General features: G+C 46.0%; 1 protein-coding gene across 12 annotated transcripts; it reads right to left on the reverse strand.

The window, feature by feature from the left end:
* Positions 1 to 1337: 1337 nt before the first annotated feature.
* Tex35 (testis expressed 35) lies at positions 1338 to 10877 on the reverse strand. 12 transcript variants are annotated; one of them, XM_030243166.1, is made up of 9 exons: positions 10639 to 10842; positions 10040 to 10084; positions 9387 to 9455; positions 7228 to 7284; positions 6541 to 6600; positions 2657 to 2721; positions 2277 to 2460; positions 1901 to 1944; positions 1338 to 1600 (listed from the first exon to the last, which is right to left on the reverse strand). In XM_030243166.1, the coding sequence occupies exons 2-9, from the start codon at positions 10058 to 10060 to the stop codon at positions 1540 to 1542; spliced, it is 561 nt and encodes a 186-aa protein (XP_030099026.1). In that variant the 5' UTR covers positions 10061 to 10084; positions 10639 to 10842; the 3' UTR covers positions 1338 to 1539. The 12 variants fall into 12 exon arrangements, with proteins under 12 accessions (XP_030099026.1, XP_017167951.1, NP_001361566.1 ...); NM_001305063.1 differs by lacking the exon at positions 10639 to 10842 and adding an exon at positions 10850 to 10877 and having other exon boundaries at positions 1344 to 1600; NM_001305062.1 differs by lacking the exon at positions 10639 to 10842 and adding an exon at positions 10850 to 10877 and having other exon boundaries at positions 1344 to 1603.
* Between the last annotated feature and the right edge of the window lie 8591 nt (positions 10878 to 19468).

Here is a 19468-nt window from a genome sequence, read left to right on the forward strand (position 1 = left end):
ATGACACTTTATTCTTAGCAGAGCCACACCATGTCTTGTTGCTGTAAGCTATTCCAGTTGGGGTGAAGTTAATGGGGAAGAGTGGGAGCAAGGACAGGGCTACCGCTACTGTCTCCTGTTGTCTCATATTTGGTTACTGTGATCTATAATATATGTATTGTGGTGTGTGTTTACCATAGCTCCTTTCAGACTACGAACTCCTTGGAATAACAAGGCAAGGCCCTTGTTGTGATTTGGCACCAAATGCGTTTGTGTTACTCTGTTGTCATTACAAAGCCGCCAGCTGATTAACTGTCTACCAGGGGAAGCATCCAACAAAGTAAAAGGATGGAAGGACTGGTGTGCAGTGGACACAGAGCTTGTCAAACCAAAGCCAAAGAGGGAGACCCACCGTGAGATAAACACTAAATTACCATTTTCTCATCCCAAGCTAGCAACTGGTTTTATCTTTCCTTACTTAGGGACTTGAGGTGGGCACAACTTGTTTGTTTGTTTGAGGAAGGGCCTCACGGTGTGGCCCAACAACAGCAGCAGCAGCAGCAGCAGCAGCAGCAGCAGCAGCAGCAGCAACAGCAACAGCAACAACAACAACATGAAGCTCCAGGCCTCCAGGCCAGCCTAAAATCACTCTGTAGACCAGGCTGGCCTTGAACTAATAAAAACCCACCTACTTCTGTCTCCCAAGTGATCCCAGAAAGCACCATCATGTCTGCTCATCTCCAGTTTGTGACGGTCTTTGAAAGGACACTGCTCCTTTGGAGTGTAGGGAGGAAGGGAGGGAAGGAGGGAGAGAGGGAGGAAGGGAGGGAGAGAAGGACGGAAGGAAAGGGGTAGGTAGGGAGGGAGGGAAGCAGAAAAAACTGTCAAAGGAGGAAAGTAGGCAAACTTCACCAGAACTCAAGAAGGGCAGAGAACTGCTCGGTGACAACACCTCAGAGGGAAGCACACAGTCCTGTCAGACTTGAGGCTCAGAGGTTGCCTCTGTTCCCCACAACATCCAGAAACATTGCAGGAGCTGAGGTTGTGGGGGATCAGCAGGCAGGGCATCAGGTCTGTGTCTTGCATCTATACAGGCTGATGCTCTATATTTTGGGGTTATTGTGGGGCTATGACCTGGAACTCTTTAGGACCCTGTGGAATGGAGGGAGAGGCAAGCCTGAGATGACTCAGAATGTTCCACTAGCCAACAAGGAGCGGAAGAGGATTTGGGGTTTGAAATATGCTGATTTAGAACAACAACAACAACAGCAACAACAACAACAACAACAACAACAGCAACAACAACATGAAGCTCCAGGCACGCAAATGTTGGGCTGGTACTTAAAATGGTGACAGTCTTTTTTGCTTTAAATGAGATTCTTTAATTTCCAGGTGGAAGCCTGGGCAGGGGTGGGGGTTGGAGGGTGTTTAAGAGGGCAGAAAAGTCTGCTGTGTAGCTCAGGAGTCAGGAGATGATGAGTTGGAGCTGGTGGTAGGCTCCATGGCTGTGCTAGGTCGGCAGCACATGCTCCACCTCGGCGAAGTTGAAGTACAGATAAATTAGAAAGCAGCTCCAGACGACAAGGGTGAAAAAGGCACCCAGGCATGGTGTGAAGGTCTCCTGCTGGGTAGAAGAAATGTGGGGATCTGGGGCCAGGCTGAGGCTGCTGCTAAGGGCATACCCTCCCCACCAAGCAAGCTTGTGGACAGCAGCCTTAGGCTTGGCCACCCAAATCCTCTTTCCTGGTGCCACATCCTCTATGCCTGGGTGGTTATGCTGGGTGGCAGAATCCACTCAGTCCCTATTCCCTGTACAACTACAGGTGGGCTTTGCTGCAAAAGGAAGTTGAAGCACACTCCCTTTGGGATGATAACAAGACACCCAACTGAGAGAAGGCACTTCTCCTATGGATCTACCTACCCCTGATTGCGGTTGGTCTTTAGGGCACACAACAAACATTTCTCCTGCAGAGGACAGAAACGGCACAAGAAAGATCATTTTTTTTTCCTGGTTCAAGTTAGCCAGCCTGCAGGGTACCTCATCAGGCTTTGCTAGAGGAAAGCACAGAGTAACTGAGCAGAACTTGGGAGCAGGCACTTCCAAGGGTTGACTGAACAATTGTGGCTTAAGACTCACCATAGCCTAGAGGGTGAGGCAACTACAGACGGTTTCTAGACTAAGGGCTGCATCCCAAGGGCTGGCAATAGGGTGAGGCAAGGGCTCTTGAGATGAAGTCAGGGCAGGAGCAGCCCAGGGCTCCAGAACCCGTGCTGAAGGTGGGCAGGAGTTCACTTACGCAGCAACTCTGACATGGATGGAGGGACTCCAGTGGATTCCTCGTTGGTTTTGGTGGCACCACATTCTTGTCACAAGCCAATGGTGCTCCATCGGGTTCTTCTGTGATCATGGCTTGGGAGCCTTTGTCCATCTTTCCTAGCTGCCAGAATTTCTGCTGCTCCTTGGCTTGGTTTTGAAAGGGACTGGTGGGTTGGGAGGGGGGAGGCAGAAATTTGGGGAGACTGTTTCTACCAGTACACATGGGCACAGAAGATCTTAGCTTCCAGCCATTGTTAATGGCAGAAGCCAAGATAGTTCCTTGAGGGGTGCCCTCTCTAAGACCCCTGTGCACTGAGCAAAGTGAAGGGAGGAGTCTTTAGGGAGGAGGAGGATACTTACAGCTTGTTGTTCTTCTGATTATTAATTAAAACATCCATCTTTTCGTCCATATCCTGCTGCATTTCCTTCAAGAGAAAACCCAAGGCTAGAAGCCATCCCTCCCTCTTCTGAAGGGCGTGGAGATCCCTCCTCCCTCCAAGCCACTTCTGCCTCAGACTTTAAGAGTCCTCTCTAGACTTGGCTGAGGTGGTGAATGCAGCATGTCCCTGACAGTCACCTTCCACCTCCATCTCATGATGAGACTAGAGCACAGGCAGAGGCAGACTAGACTGACCATAGCCTCTAGGCCAGCCAAAGGCCAGGGGATGTTCTGCCTGACCCCAGATATGAGGCTTTGAGTTGATGCTTCTGAGACAGTGTAGCTCAAAAAACATGTTGTGACCTCAAAGACTTGTTGACTTCAGAGTTTCATACACACACACACACACACACACACACACACACACACAGAGATTCACATGCACGCACACTAATTCAAAATAATAAAAATAAGCCATAAAAATGAAATAGAAGACAGTAGTTAAAGCAACACGGCTCATTTATTATTCACTGAGAACTAAGAAAGTAAAAATAACCTATGGGAAAAGCCAGATAGAAATAACAATAGACAGGAGAATCCCTAGGGGTGTAGAAGCTGTAACTGACAGTCTTCATTGTCAACAGAACTGGGTGTGGACTGGTTGTCATAAAATATGAATAAAAAAATAATTTACTCCAAGTGAAAGTGATCCTAATGTAAAAAGACTGAACCGGCTTGGTCTGATGCAGGAAGCTGATGAAGCACTCATGCCACAGGAGGGGGCGGGGTGTGCTGAGGACAGCTGTGTGAGCATTTGTAAATGGGAACAGCATCAAAATCTCCTTCCGGTCAGACACGCCCCTCAGGCTGAGCACACTCAGGCGCCCTTTATTCCTAGTCTCCCCCAACATCTCCTTCCGCTTCTAAATCAGCCCGAATCCTCCTCGCTGCAATTGTCCTTTTTCTCCACAGCCTTTGTCCATCCTGGTGGAAACCCAGGTGTCACCATAGACACTCCTTAAGACTTCACTATCCCGAGTCTGTCACCAAGAACCACCACATCTCCGTTGACTTCTCTCCCCTTCCCTGGGCCGCCTTTTCCGTGCCCCCTGTATCACAGCTGGGGGAGGTTCCAGACCTTCCCCATCTGCTCGCACCTCCCAGGCCACCTTGCCAGCAGCTGCTGCCTGAGTGTTCTTTAGGAATCTCCTGAGATTCGGGCCCGTGTGTCAGCTGTTTCTAAAAGCCCGTCATTGTTCACTGTGTGGCTATGCAGTTTTATTTTTCGGTTTCCCCCAGATGACCCTACCCGTGGCTGGTCTCCCCACGGACTGGGAAACACAGCCATCCCCCTGCTGTGCCCAAGCTGCCCCCTGCCTGAAATAGCTTTCTTTGTGCCTTTCCATATCCAGACTGGCCACTGATAAAATGCTTATGGTGTTTGCATGTTAATATAGAAATAGCACATGCCCTTTGCAAAAAACACTGGATAACACAGGAGAATATTTCAAAAAATTAACATTCTTGCCTCTCCCTCAAGACCTTTGATTTTTTTGATATATTTCTTCCCAATCTTTTTCCTATATATTTACTTACATTTTTACCTAGTTGACATTAGCCTATTAATCTTAACTCATATTTCATGATAAGCATTCTTTATAAGCTTTGTCTTTAATAGACCCTAATAGTAATGTATGGATAGACCATAATTCAACTACTCCTCTAACTGTTGGAAATTGTTGTCGCACCTATTTGCTATTATCAATAATTCTGAAATGAACATACTTATGCTGACAGTTTTTAATATTCTCACGGGGTAAGTATTGAGAAACAGAATTGAATCAGTGGCACCTATTTTTAATATTCCATCTTTTAATAGGTTAGTATTCTTATCAATAGCTTATTGTTATAAATCCACACTTTGCTTATTTGAGTGTGACAGTTACATTACTTAGTCTTTTTAGCTGCTGTGTGTGTGTGTGTGTGTCTGTGTGTCTGTGTGTACATTTGTCCAGGGGCCCCCCAAGGGCAGACACATCAGATCCCCCGGAGCTGGAGTTATGGGCAGTTGTGAGACACGCAGTGTGGGTGTAGGGAACCACACTGAGGTGCACGGCAAGAGCAGTGGGCTGACGCCTCAGCCTTCCCTCCAGCCCCAGCTATCTGATACTTAGTTGCATAGATCTGATATTGTGGGAACAAAGCTGTTTGTGTGATGTGTGCCTTTGTTCTGTTCTTGCTGGCTTGTCTGTTCAAGCCCATTTTCTCACTTATTTCATGTTGTTTTGTGTGAGTTCTATATTTTATAGGTTAAAAACCATTTGCCCCTTACCACGTTTATGGAAATCGATTTCCTCAAACTGTTTTTGAATTCTGTATATGGTTATTTTTTTCCATCCCGATTCTTTAAAAAATGTTTATATAGGTAAATATATCAATATTTTGTCATTTCATTCATTAGATTTGTAACCCTTCCTTACCGGCTTTTAGTTTTTAAATTGACTTTATAGGCCAGTTCAGCTTACAGTGCTAGTGGATTGGTTTTTCCTCACAGAGTCAAGCAATGTTCATACGTCATTACATATCCTTTTTCTTCTCACGGACATTTGAGAACCACCTTTTGTCACAGAGCTGGATCCAGCTCAGCAGTCAAATGACTGACTGCCTAGCTTGTGGACGCCAGGATCCAGTCCCATGCACCACCAAAAAAAATCACCTTTATTATATTTAAAACTTTATGGAAACATGGTTCTCAGCCTTGAAGACATCTCAGTCATTGCTGCTGGGACTCTCACCCTCAGATTCTGATCTGTTTGCTGTGAGGAGAGCCTGGGTGAGGGGGGGCGGGGTGGTATGAGGACAGGACTCTCTGACCTTATTGCAATATGCAGGTCGATGGACATGTTCATTTTTAAAAATGAAGAACCTGATTTGCATCTGAGAGGACACATTTTGATCCTGTGTGAAGAAGCCAAGTGTGGGAGATGGGCCTGCAGTCCCAGAACTCAGTGGGTGAGGCAGGAGAAATCAAAGACTGGAGGCTAGCATGTGCTACAAAGACTATCTTCATAAGTATACATGCACCTACATCCACACATACATATACGCACATAGACACTCACATATACATTTTAAAATCATTTGTGGCACTTAAACAACTCCACCTTGAAGAAGTGTTTCTTCAGTTTTTGGTCTGTATGGAGTTTGGGTGTATAGATGTTTTTAATATGCTCTTGGGGGGGATTCTTAGGATATCCATCCTAAGATGCAAAAAAAGCCATCCTAGAAAAAGATGCACATTCATATCTCTGCTTATCATTAACCACCCTGATTTGATGACTGGGTTTACCATGAATCTTAATTATCTGGTAAGCCTAGTGTCCCTTAGACATCTTGAAGACACTCAAGTCATTGCCCTTTGCCTGCTTGTGCATCTACATCGGGGACTCTCAAGCTTCTGTTATGGGGAACTCAGGCCCTAGCCGAATGCTCACAGCTGTTGTTGCAAGACACTCTTCTTAGAAGTCATTCTGAAACAGACTAACCTTTGCAAACCTTTGCTCCATGGTCCAAATTATCCTTCTTGTCTTCTGAGCCAAAGGGGAGCCACACTGAGCCTTCCTTACAGTTATATTAAGCTCCCAACACAATCATCAAGCCTCAAGGCTCACATTTTCTCTAAGGACTTCTCTCCTAACCCCCATGCTCACTCATTACTCTGACTTCTGAACCCCTAATTAACAAACAGCCTGTAACTTAGCATCCAATTCTTTCTAGTGGGTTATAGATACCTCAAGGGCAGGGGCCTGGCCTCTCTCCTATCATTTCTCAGGCAACCCACAGAAGGCATACAGTGAAAGCTTACCTTCATAATTTCCACAAACTCATAAAGTTTATCGAAATCTTTGTCCATTATATCCTTTATCTAATGAGGAAGAAAAGCATGATTTAACAAGGCACGAAGTGGGTTACTGAAGCCAGCCAGAGAACCTCCTGGGCATTTTAAGTAAAGGACAGCAGCTGGATATTGGGAAAAGATGGATAATAAGCTATATAACCCACTTTCTTTCTGAGAAGTCTATGAAGGGCTGAGGATACAGGTACCACCAAGCCATTGCTACCGCTAGCTTTGACAGGGCTTCACTGTGGAGCTCAGACCACAGCTTGAATCAATACCTCCTTGCTTATGCCCTGTTCCCCCAGTAAGCTGTTGGTGATTATATCATAGAGATAAGATGCATAAAGAAGGTAGTTAACCTGTGACTGTCTCTAAATTCCTAGTCAGCCACTCTTCACTCTTATTGTTGAAGTTACATCACCACCAACCTTGGCACACTAGGGAGGAGTCCTTAATCAATTGAAAAGTGGACTTAGATATGGAAGAAGTAAGACTGTTCTACTCTGACCAGGGTTGAAACACGATGGGGACCGTGTACGAGTTAGGTTTTCTGCTTTTCCACAGAAGTCCTGCTTGCATTTCTAGTTAGAGCTAGCACTTCCATTTGCCTCAGGGCTCTGCTTCTCTTCTCTGGCCGAAGCCTTATCCTGTTACCTGTTTTATCTCTTCCATTTTTTCCGTGAGTTGTTCTCTCACCTCCCTGAGTTCGTTCTGGGGAAATAAATGTGAGAGACACACGGTAAGGTCGACAAGGGTAGGTCCTTGGGGGCACTAGGAAATAGAGGGAAGGAAAGGACTGTAGAAGCCCTGCAGAGGAGACATTGAAGAGCATAGCTTTGGAAGGCTTGCCCAAAACGCCCAGCCTAAACCTAGAAATAGCAGACAAGCTGTTGCAGGATGTTTGATCATCACATTGTGAAACTGGAGACAGTGTTATTTACTGAAAATACAGGCTTCTAGTTGTGGTGTGGCTCAGCCCTTAGCATATACCTTTAATCCCTCTGGCTGAAATACAGATGCACCCTTAGTACACACCTTTAATCCCAAACAATGAAGGTAAAGGTAGTTTGTAGAAGGAAGCACAGTGATAGCCAATTGAGTGGCAGACAAAGTGACGAATCAGAGAAAGATTTGACAGAATGGGCTATGATCAGCTCTCAGGAGAAGAGAGGAAAGGGAAGCTACTCAGGAGAACAATGCAGAGAGAAGAGGAGGAGGCAGGTTTTCAGGGACAGTGATAGAGAGATGGTTGCAGAGACAGAACAAGCTAGACAGAATAGGCCAGAGAATGAGAATGAGCCAAAAGATTAGAACAGATTGCTAGAGTTAGTTTGAGGCTAAGCAGAGTAATTCAGGAGAGGCTGAAAGAGAGAGAAGCCAGATTGAATCTGTTGGCTTGGAGAGGAGTTTGAGCCAGAACAGCTGAGTTGAACCAGCCAGAGTTCAGAAGGAATTAGGAGAGGCTGAGCTGACTTAGCAGTAAGTCTCAGAGGCTGAAAACATTCTAGGTCTAGATAAAAGTGTATGGAGGCTAGAAGCTTCCAGAACCAGGCCTAGGTTACCAGATAGAGGCAGTAAGCCTTGGAGATGACAATTACATCAGGAGGATAAAAATTATTTTTTTAAAAATAACAAATAGAAAGGGTCCCTCAGTAAAATAAATCTTCAAAACTGTTGATTTCCAGGAAGATAATCACTGAAAGGGTGATTCACACTAAAGAGACACAATGGGGCTGGAGATGTCTTAGAGGTTAAGAATGCTCTCTGCTCCATCAGAGGACCTGGTTTCCATTCCCAACACCTTATAACTTATAACTATTTGTAACTCCAACTTTACACTGGCAAAACATGCATGCATATACACATACACATGCGAAAGAGAGAGAGAGGGGGGGAGAGAGAGGGAGAGAGAGAGATTAGAGTTGATTTTGTTAAAGTAATGAGACAGCTAGTAACACCAAAATAAAGGCTTTGTTAATGACTTAATTTGAATAATTAAACATGAAAATGTGTTAGAGAACATGCTTGACTTTAGAAAGTATACATTAAAAATTTAGGTAAACTTAATTCTCAAATGGTTCAGAAGATGCATGGGGTCGTCAATTCTGGGCATCTATGGAGGATTAATCCATCCTCATTAGGACTCTCTGTGATGAAGGCCAAGGAAAGAGCACAAGGAAGGGAGCCAGATACAGTCAGATACCCACCCACTATCCAGCAAGGGGAAGGCTGAGGTGCCCACAGCAGTTCCTCGGTATCCGAGAGGAACTGGCTTCAGGAATCCTGCAGATATCCAAATCTGCCACTGCTGACATCCACTCCATCCCGAGCACACCCTCCCATACACTTTAAATCATCCCTGGATCACTTAAATACGCAATGCAAGGAAATGCACGCAAAGGATTAATATACCGTCTTGTTTAGAGCGTGATGGAAAAATATCTGTAATGTTTTACCAAATATTTTAAATCTCAGATTGGTTGAATTTATTAAAGGCATGGAGGGTTGTGTGTGTGTGTGTGTGTGTGTGATTCTGTGTAGAAAGGAAAACAGAGACAGAATAGAGTGACCGATAAACTGGCAGCATTGGCAGGAGCTGGGTGAAATGTGTCCTAGAAGCCTTTATGCCATTCTTTGCAAACTGGAGGTAATTGAAATAGTTTCAAACTAACAAGTTTAAAATACAAGGCCTGGTGTGAGTGAAGGTCTCCAGGCTGCAGGTGCCAGCAGGTGCCAGCACTCAGAAGTTAGCTGGCTGGCCACCCCTTCACCAAGCTGATTTGTCCCCAAGCCACGGGGGCCCAAGCACCGACCTTCAGCTCCCGCGTCATCCCTTTTCTGATGAGTAGCCCTTCTTGTTTAAATCCTTTGAAATCATATATCTGTGGGTCGAAACAGAAACACAGAAGCCCTGGAAACTGAATGTGGGTGGAGTTACGGAGGCTGGAGAGACCACTCTGAGTCCTGTGCCTCTCTGAAGGCAGGACACAAAGACAAGCTGGTGGCCCCGCCTGTGCAGAAGAGCCCTCCACCCTTTTCTGTGTGCTGCTCCTCCCTTGGCTCCGTGGGCCTCAACTCTTCCTGCCCCCGCTGCTCCCCTGAACAGTCGAGCTGCTTCCTGCCATCTAGAGGGTTCTTTCTCAGACCCTGCTTTGCTAGCATCTAGTCCCCACATACTTGCTTCAGGGGAGGCCTTTCCCAATCACTGTGTCTAGAACAACCCACTTCTATCTCCTTATAGTCATTCTCAGGGTCAGAGGCAATGCAGCTGACATTCTAGGCTGTTTGTGTATCTGATTGGTTGGTTGCTGGGGTGAAGAATTATGAAGACAAGGAATTTATCTCTTTTAGGTACCCCAGCACGTAGGATAGGCTTTGGCCACCAAGACTAGAAGCTGACTTTGCCTCCAATGACCTCCCCATGGATCTAAGGCCTGGCTGCTAGTGTAACTTCAAAACAGCTTACTTGTGTCAGCTTCGGTTCCATGCAAACAGCCTTGTAGTTCTTTTTCTGCAGAGAGAAGAGGCTACAGTTGGCCACGGATCAGGATTGGGGGGGAAGATGTCCAGTAACCAATGCTGTGATCTGCACCTGAGTACAGGCTCACACAGTACCAGCATGCCGTCTACTTCTGGCCACTGACCTTGGTCTTATGTTTCTAATGAAAATGGTTGTACCTTTCCAGCAGACAGAGAAAGCGCTTTTGAATAACGTTTAGGAAAGCCCCAGAAGGTTGTTTTAAGAGACTGACCTGGGTTCTAATCTCAACTGTCCTCTCTTTTAAGACCAATGTGGCCATCTTACCTAGTGCCAGGGCCTCCATTTTCCTCATCTATAAAGTGGGCCCTAATCTATCAAGATTATTTTGAGTCTTAGATCCGCCAGTTAGACACAGGCCTTGGTGGGGACCTGGACTGTGGGCAGTCATGAAGAGCCGTGGCTCTTACATGGGAGCAGTGTGGGCCTCTTTCCCTCCTCGCCAAGGCCAGGAACCAGTTTCACACCTATTCCAGGCAAGAGGATGCTTTGTGCCCTGAACAAAGACAGAAAGTTGGAAGGCTCACAGGATGACTTCCAGTAGCCTCTCTGTCCCGCCTCCATTCAGCAGGAGCCCACAGAGGCCCCACCGTGCCCTGCAACACTCTTCCTTTACCAGGTTAGTTTTCTTCAGTTCTGCATTCTTGGCTGACATGATGGAAGGGCTAGGTGTTCTTCAACTTCCCAACCTCCCCACAACAGTCCCTTAGGACTGGGCCACCGACTTATGTAACTTACAGGCTTAGGCAAGTGCAGGTTGACCACCTCTTTGTGTGCGGAACAGCTGAGGTCACAATGCCGGGACTCATATGCTCAGCCGAGAGTGTTGCTAGCTATGGGTCTGTCTGCTGTTGCCCCTGAGATCAAAGGCTCTTACCAGGTTCCAAAGCCAAAAGGCCTTAAGCCTAGGAATGCTGAGGCTCTCAGCTGGCCATTTGGAAGTACAGACACACTGTGATGGTTTAAATATGCTTTGCCCAGGGAGTGGCACTATTAGGAGGTGTGCCCTTGTTGGAGTAGGGGTGTTACTATGGGTGTGGGCTTAAGACCCTCACCCTAGCTGCCTGGAAGTGAGTCTTCCACTAGCAGCCTTCAGATGAAGATGTAGAACTCTCATCTCTGCCTGTACCATGCCTGCCTGGATGCTGCCATACTCCCACCGGGATGATAATGGACTGAACCTCTGAACCTGTAAGCCAGCCCCAATTAAATGTTGTCCTTTATAAGAGTTGCCTTGGTCATGGTGTCTGTTCACAGCAGTAAAACCCTAAGACACACACCTTGGGTGGAGTCAAGTTTTGGTTCCTAATGCAGGAGGCCTCACTCGTTGACTAGTAGAAGCTGCTGCAGATGTCTGGCTTCTCCTTGGCACGCCCTCTCTACTCCTATAATCCACATCTTCTCTTGATTCTTTTTTCATGTTGGAAGAGGGTTAGAAGAAATATTGAATAGTACTTAAGGCAGGAAGACTCTGTGTGTGTGTGTGTGTGTGTGTGTGTGTGTGTGTAACACAGAAGATAGCTGTGATTTGTGTTGAACATGGAGTATTGGAGGCACATGGCATCTCCTGGGGCCTCACAGGACTCAGAATCTGGGTTGGGGAACCTGATTTCTCTCCTCATCACTTGGGATTCCATATTCCCATCTCAAGGGCCACAGTTGGTACAGAGGAGTCAGCCTGAGCCTTCTAAGGGCAGGTAGCCCACCAGTACAGGAAGTAACCGAGGAGATGTGTGAATTATGCATCACCCCAGATACCACTCACCACATGGACTCTTCTGCTTCCATGCAGCTGCAGGGTCCTCCCAGGGTCATCTTCCTCCAGAGCCACCTACAGCCATGTTAGATTCATCTCCCAGGTGGTGATTTTCAATGAGGCCCCTTCCCTGCTGACAGCCTTGGAGCTCACTCGATTCCAACCAAAGGAGAACGGTATGCTTCATGCTGGTCCAGGCAAGGAGAGGGAGTGTGGGCTGAGCTGTCCGGGCCTCATTTTCCCACATGTAAATGAAGGAACCACAGCTCAGCTGAACAGTTTCAAGGCCTAAAGTCATGGCCATTTCATTTCCATTGGCCTGAGAGCCTCAGAGAGCTGCTCTGATTCCTTTGCTCAACAGGCCAGATGTTACACATGAGCTGCCTTCTAGCCTGTGTGTGTGTGTATACACCTAAGGGCATACCAGACTATACATGAGGCAAGTAGATAGAAAACAATCACTCTGAGTGGGTGGAAACCTGCTTTATAGAGTACAAAACCAACACACACACACACACACACACACACACACACACACACATACACACACACGGCTGTGTTTTCTCATGGTGCACAACACATCATTATTGTTACTGGTGTGTCCTTAAATAGAGCTGGGGAACCAACTGGGTGAAGATGTCTTTTATCATTTATACTTTGACTAGTATGCAACTTCTGATCTTTCCAATAAATAGTTTATCAGACCATCTATAGTTATGGTCTGCTTACATTGTTTCTGCAGGGAAAAAAACCCCACCTCCATCTGCTGATGTTATCTGAACTGTTTAAGAAATAAGCACGGAGTACACAGATCACTGGAAACCCCCAGCTATTTCTGTGCACTTGAGGAGGGGTGAAAACTCACAGCCAAGGTGTCCTGTGAGGATTGCTGACTATTCGCGTTTGTGTATCCACCAGGTCGAGGAGGTTTGCCAGGTCTTCCAGGTCCCAGGGGAACCATTACTGCTCCGCCACCAACCACAACAGCCTATGGTGCAGGATAACACAAGAGCCACCAGCAGGCTTGCCCTGTCAGGGGTGACTCCTGGGGCCTCCTGACTTAATGCTTTGTCTTTGGACAGGATCCAAAGAAACTACAGCATTTATTTCTGTCCTAGCTCTTTCAGGGCCCTTTCTCTAAAGCTCACTGTTGCTGTCCCCGTTTCTACTTCTTAACTATCCACACTTTTGAATTCCCATTTGTCGAGGACATAACAAAAGTGAGTGGCACCACAGACATTTTGGACCAGGCTTTAAGGGACTGTCTCATGTGGTGTTCACTGAAGATGCTTGGTGGGAAGGTTCCATGGTTTGTCCTGGTATCTACCCTACTTATCCTTCACAGTCACACTCACATCTGTCCTGGGGCTGGAACTTGAGAGGCCACAGCTGACTACCAAAGGAGATTGGGAAATGTGGCCACGCTTCTCCTAAGAAAGAGGAAAGAAACCAAGTGTAGTGGTTCATGTCTATAATCCCATCACTTGGCAAGTGGACACAAAGATTGTCACAAGTTCAATGCCCAACTGGAACATAAGGCAAAATCCACTCTTCAAGGGAGGAGAGAGGCTTTTAAGACTAAAGACACTGGGCTGGCGAGATGGCGCAGCAGGTAAGAACACTGACTGCTCTTCTGAAAGTCCTAAATTCAAATCCCAGCAACTACATGGTGGCTCACAACCACTTGTAATGAGATCTGATGACCCTTTCTGGTGCATCTGAAGATAACTACAGTGTACTTATTTATAATAATAAATAAATCTTTGGGCTGAAGTGAGCAGAGGTCCTAAATTTAATTCCCAACAACCACATGAAGGCCCACAACCATCTGTACAGCTACAGTGTACTCATATACATAATAAATAAAGATTATTATATTTAAAAAAAGACTAAAGACACTAAATCTGGAGAGAGAGCAGTTTGAAGCACTTGTTGCTCTTAGAAGACCCTGGTTCAATTCCCAGTACCTACATGGTGGCTCACAACCACCTATAACTTCATTCGTTCTTAGGGTACTCTCTTCTGGCCTCTCGGGGTGTGGCATGCATGTGGTACTCAGATCTGCATGCAGGCAAAAAAAAAAAAATATATGTATATATATATATACATATAAATAATTTTATTTATATAAACATTTTATATATTTATTTTTATATATTTAAATATGAATTTTATTCTTATTTAAATAAATAATGAATATATACATATATATTTAAAAGACTAAGGAAGCTAATGAATTTATTCAGCTGAGGAAGCCTAAGGCTACCATCCCTGCTCCCCTGAGGTTATATAAATGACACTGAGGAACAGAAGACTCCTGGAGAGTTGTCTGCTAGCTTAGCAAAGATCTCCATGGATACAGCTTTTGTGTCACCCCTCATGCTAAAATGGACTCTTCAGTATGCGGCTGCTGTTAAGTTACCCATGTACCTATGAATACACCCTTGCCTGTGCTCCTCTTAGTGCTGCCATGAACTCCCTGCTTCCCAAGCTAGACTTGGGTAGAAGTGTTCTTGATTTGTCGTTGATGCCTTGTCTAAGGCAAAACCATGTTTGTTCATGTCTCCACAATTGGTGCCTAAGCAGAACTGGGTATAAGTCCGCCAGGAGTGACTGCATGGTCTCTGCTATTGGATGACAGGGTGAGCAATGGGAACAGATCTCTCTGAGGGGCAGAATTCACAGGGGCAATCCTGGTGTGGCTACCTTCCCCCATGGGGTATAATATGCTGTGTCTCTTTGCTATGGCGACGGTTGCATGCTCCCTGCTACGGGGCGATAAGACACATCACCAAGACTTGCCATCTAAGAGTAGAGTGTCCCTGAAGAGAGTCCCAGGTTGGCCCATCTTCCTCTATATGATGCAGGCTGCTTCTGTGGTGGATGGGTCTGCCTTGTGAGTACAGAGATTCCCTAAAGTAGCAGGGTCGAAGGACATATTTGAATGCATGAAAGTAGCCCATAGAAGATGAGACTGTAAGCAGACTGTGGTAGTGGTTGTGGGGTCTTTGCTGTGGGTGATACGTTCAAGCAAGACCCTTAGTCTCCCAGAAAGAACTTGGAATGTAAAGGACAAAGTATAATGAGAAAAAGGCATACACATGCTGTGCTCCACACTAGTCTCTAATTTGGCAGGAAAAGTGTGAAGAAAAAGAGAGTTTGAGCTGGGGTGAGAAGTGTTACCATTTCTTATAGCCAATGGGATCCAAAGGGGAACACACATTAGATCTGTTCTAGAGAGTCATTCCTAGAAAAACTGACTGCTGGCTGGCTTCCTGTCCATCAGTTTGGACAATGACATTCACATCTGGATTATCTTATTCTCTAGAACATTCTACCACTAAGGTTCTTAGCACCGTGAGGGTGAGTGGATCTGAAAGGATTCCAGAAGGCGTGAGTCTTATTCTCTTGGCAGGGGTTCTAGGGCCTGGGCTGGGCTAGAGAACATCTTCCTTCCTTCCTTCCTTCCTTCCTTCCTTCCTTCCTTCCTTCCTTCCTTCCTTCCTTCCTTCCTTCCTTCCTTCCTTCCTTCCTTCCTTTCTCTCTCTCTCTCTCTCTCTCTCTCTCTCTCTCTCTCTCTTTCTTTCTTTCTTTCTTTCTTTCTTTCTTTCATTCTTTTTAGGTATTTTCTTCATTTACATTTCAAATGCTATTCCAAAAGTCCCCCAGACCCTCTCACCCTCACTCCCCTACCCACCCACTCTCACTTCTTGGCCCTGGTGTTCCCCCGTACTGAGGCATATAAAGTTTGCAAGACCAAGGGGCCTCTCTTCCCAATAATGGCCGACTAGGCCATCTTCTGATACATATGCAGCTAGAGACACGGGCTCCGGGGGTACTGGTTCGTTCATAATGTTGTTCCATCTATAGGGTTGCAGACCCCTTTAGCTCCTTGGGTACTTTCTCTAGCTCCTCCACTGGGGGCCCTGTGTTCCATCCAATAGCTGACTGTAAGCATCCACTTCTGTGTTTGCCAGGCCCCGGCATAGCAGCCTTATTTATAATAGCCAGAAGCTGGAAAGAACCCATATGTCCCTCAACAGAGGAATGGATACAGAAAATGTGGTACATTTACACAATGGAGTACTACTCAGCTATTAAAAAGAATGAATTTATGAAATTCCTAGGCAAATGGATGGACATGGAGGGCATCATCCTGAGTGAGGTAACCCAATCAGAAAAGAACTCACATGATATGTACTCACTGATAAGTGAATATTAACCCAGAAACTTAGAATACCCAAGATACAATTTGCAAAACACATGAAACTCAAGAAGAATGAAGACCAAAGTGTGGACTCTTTCCCCTTCTTAGAATTTTGGGAACAAAACTCCCATGGAAGGAGTTAGAGAGACAAAGTTTGGAGCTGAGACAAAAGGATGGACTAGAGACTGCCGTATCCAGGGATCCATCGCATAATCAGCCTTCAAACGCTGATACCATTGCATACACCAGCAAGATTTTGCTGAAAGGACCCTGAGAACATCTTTCTTAAAGTCATGGCAGTGATGAAGGGTAAGAAGGTGCTAGAGACCAGAGTCACAAGAGCCGAGTTAACATTTACAGGTGACTAGAGTCAGAGGAGCCAATGTCAAGTTCTGAGTGTCACTGTAGAGAGGGCCAAAGAAGGAGGGAGAAGACAGATGCATACACCCACATACATACATACATGCACACACACACACACACACACACACACACACACACACACACACACACACACACAGATGGGGGTGGGTTCCAGCACAGGTACTGTCAACCAGGAGGCTCTCCAGGTGACAAAGCTGTGAACGGGAGAGTCTGCATACAAATAATTAGGCGTTTCTGACCAAGCTTGCTCCTTCCTACATGGTAAAGCTCTATGTAGGCTGCAGACTCTTTCCTTCTCTTGGCAGGAAACATCAGTAGAATACTCACAAAGGGGCTGTCTGGTTTTCTGGAGCTTGAATTCAATAGATTGCAAATTTCTTTTGTGCTTAATGCCAAACTATGTTGCTGCTGTGATGTGGTTCAGCTTCAGAGCCAAAAATCGCACACCCAAATCCACTTTGATGAGCTGGAAACGAATTTGGCATCTGCTAGGCTCCCAGTCCCACCATGAAGAAACTTCCTTGATGCTGGAGTGTGTGGAGAGCAGGTGCCAGCTGCATCTGAGTCAGCTCCTCTCTAAGGTAGCTCTGACAGTTGCTGGAAATCCTGCCTCTGCTGCTGCCCTCCCAGCAGGCAAACCAGCCAAGGATGGGTACTTGTATGCACCTGCTAATTGTAGGTCTTTGTTAAGTCCTGTCTGTGTAGGACCCATGAAGACGCATCCTATGGAAATGCTGTAGACTTCCAATTAGTAACTGTTTTATTTTCACTTAGGTTTCTGTGATTAAAAAATACCCAACTCAAAGTGTGATTGTTTGAGTGAGAATGACCCCCACAGGCTCATATGTTTGAATGCTTGGTCAAACTGTTTGGGAAGGATTAGGAGGTGTGACCTTGTTGAAAGAAGTGTCTCATTGGAGGTGGGCTTGATAGTTTCAAAAGCTCACACCAGTCCCCCTGCCTCTCCTTCCCTGTATTTGCTAACTCAACATGTAAGCTCTCAGCTACTCCTCTAGCACCATGCTTGCCAGCCTATTGCCAAACTTCCTGCCATGATGAGCAGGGATTCTAACGCTTTGGAACCCTGAGCCTCCAGATTAAATGCTTTTCTTTTTAAAGTTGCCTTGTTTATGGTACCTTGGAGCATCACAGGGGCGGGGGGGGGGGGGGGGAGGAAAGGGTTTATTTGGCTTACAATTCCAGGTCACAGATCATCATTGAGGAACCCAAGGCAGAAACCTGAAAGTCGTCCTGATTGCTATTCCACACAGCATTATTTCCACCGGGACACTCATTTCACAGCCAAAGAAGCTCAGAAGGAATTATGGAAGATGTTTTTTGCTGAACAGTAGGTAGGTTTATATTGTTAGTTTTCTTATATAGTTCAGAACCACCTGCCTAAGGGATGGTGCTACCCACAGTGGGCTATACTGTGCTATATCAATGAACAATTAAGACAAGCCCTGATGGACATGCCTACAGGCTAATTTGATCTAGTTATTTCCTTGATATTAATCCTAGAAAATTCTAGATTATGCCAAGTTGACAGTTAAAGCTAACTAGGGTAGTGACAATTAATAGATTCTTAGGTTTGTCACTTCAAAATGAGTGGTCATTCAAAAGAGGGGATCTAGTGCCTTTCTATTTAAGCCTTCACTGAGCAGATTATTTTTTCTGGCATGAAGATGGTCAAGGCAGCCTTCTCCACACCCCATGTGTTCAGCCCAGAGTACATTTTGCCAGCAGCCCTGTTTTATACACTGACCCTACCCTGGAGTCTTTCCCCTTCCTTCCCCTACTCCTCCCCCTCATAGCTGACACGGTCCTGGACATATAATACGTGAGAAAACCTTCTGGGGCTCTGAGCTTCAACTTGAAGCTGAGAAAAAGATAGCATAAGGGACACATGACTGGATGCCAGGCCACAAGTGCCACTGCCAGGAGCGACAAGATGGGGGAAGAGAGACAGAAGTCAGGAGGGACAGGCCCAGGAGGAAGGGCAGACAGAGCAAAGAAGTCCGTGAAAGACAACTCTGATTGAGTCAAACACTAGGGTAGGCCATACTTATCTGCCAAATCTCTCATATATAAATGTTAGTTATTCTTACCTAAGTACTGATTAAGAGCAAAGGATGCTGTTATACCCCCTTCCAGCACACAGAGTGCCTACCTTGTCCCAGCACGTGTGCTGCATACCAGATCAATCCTCTGTCTCCTCCATCTCTCCAAGTGTACCATTCTCTGGCCTTGTCATTGAAACAGCAGTTAGGACTGGATTTAAGTTTTCATCTCCCCTGAGCTCTATGTGTGCTAAACTGGCCTCACTAGGTTTGAATCTCTATAGATAACACATTCTGTTCTCAGTGGTTCTGAGGGTTCCTGGTGCAGAAGTAATGGAGCATTCACACATAGAACACATGTCTCCCTCAGACCTCAGTACTCAGACAACTGGAAAGATGGAAGCTGTACATGAGGGAACTTAGTAGTGCCCCTGACATCAAAGAGACTCCTCCTGGGCTGTCTTGGTGACCGCCCCTTCTGTGTCTTCCTGCTCCCTACCAGGCCTCTCTGTTCTGTCTGCCCGTCATCCCTTGGCCTGTCTCTCTTGCCTCCTGGAGCACCGCTCTTTTCTCCCCAGTCTTGTCACTCCTGACCTTGGCCACAGTTACATAAGCAGTGGCAATTGCTGGGGAAGAAGCAGGTTTTGATACCATACCAGGGGTATGGTTTTGTAAGTTGTCACCCATGCTGGGGTGAACTTTCTCAGTGATGTAGTTGCCTTTGAGTAACCCAGGACAGAGTAGGTAACCCCAAATAGACACAGTGTTGCCCTAAGCTAGACTTGTGTGCAATGATTCCTTAGTCTGTTGTCACTGTCCCTTATTGGGTAAACAGCTGTTGACATCTCTCCAGAAAAAGTCACACAACATTCATTCTTTAAGAGGACAATTCTGGTTTTCCAGATTCCTTGATGTGGCCTCAGGTACAGCTGTACCCTGCCACTCTCCTT

This window comes from Mus musculus, chromosome 1, assembly GCF_000001635.26.
Source record: "Mus musculus strain C57BL/6J chromosome 1, GRCm38.p6 C57BL/6J".
NCBI classification, from domain to species: Eukaryota; Metazoa; Chordata; class Mammalia; order Rodentia; family Muridae; genus Mus; species Mus musculus.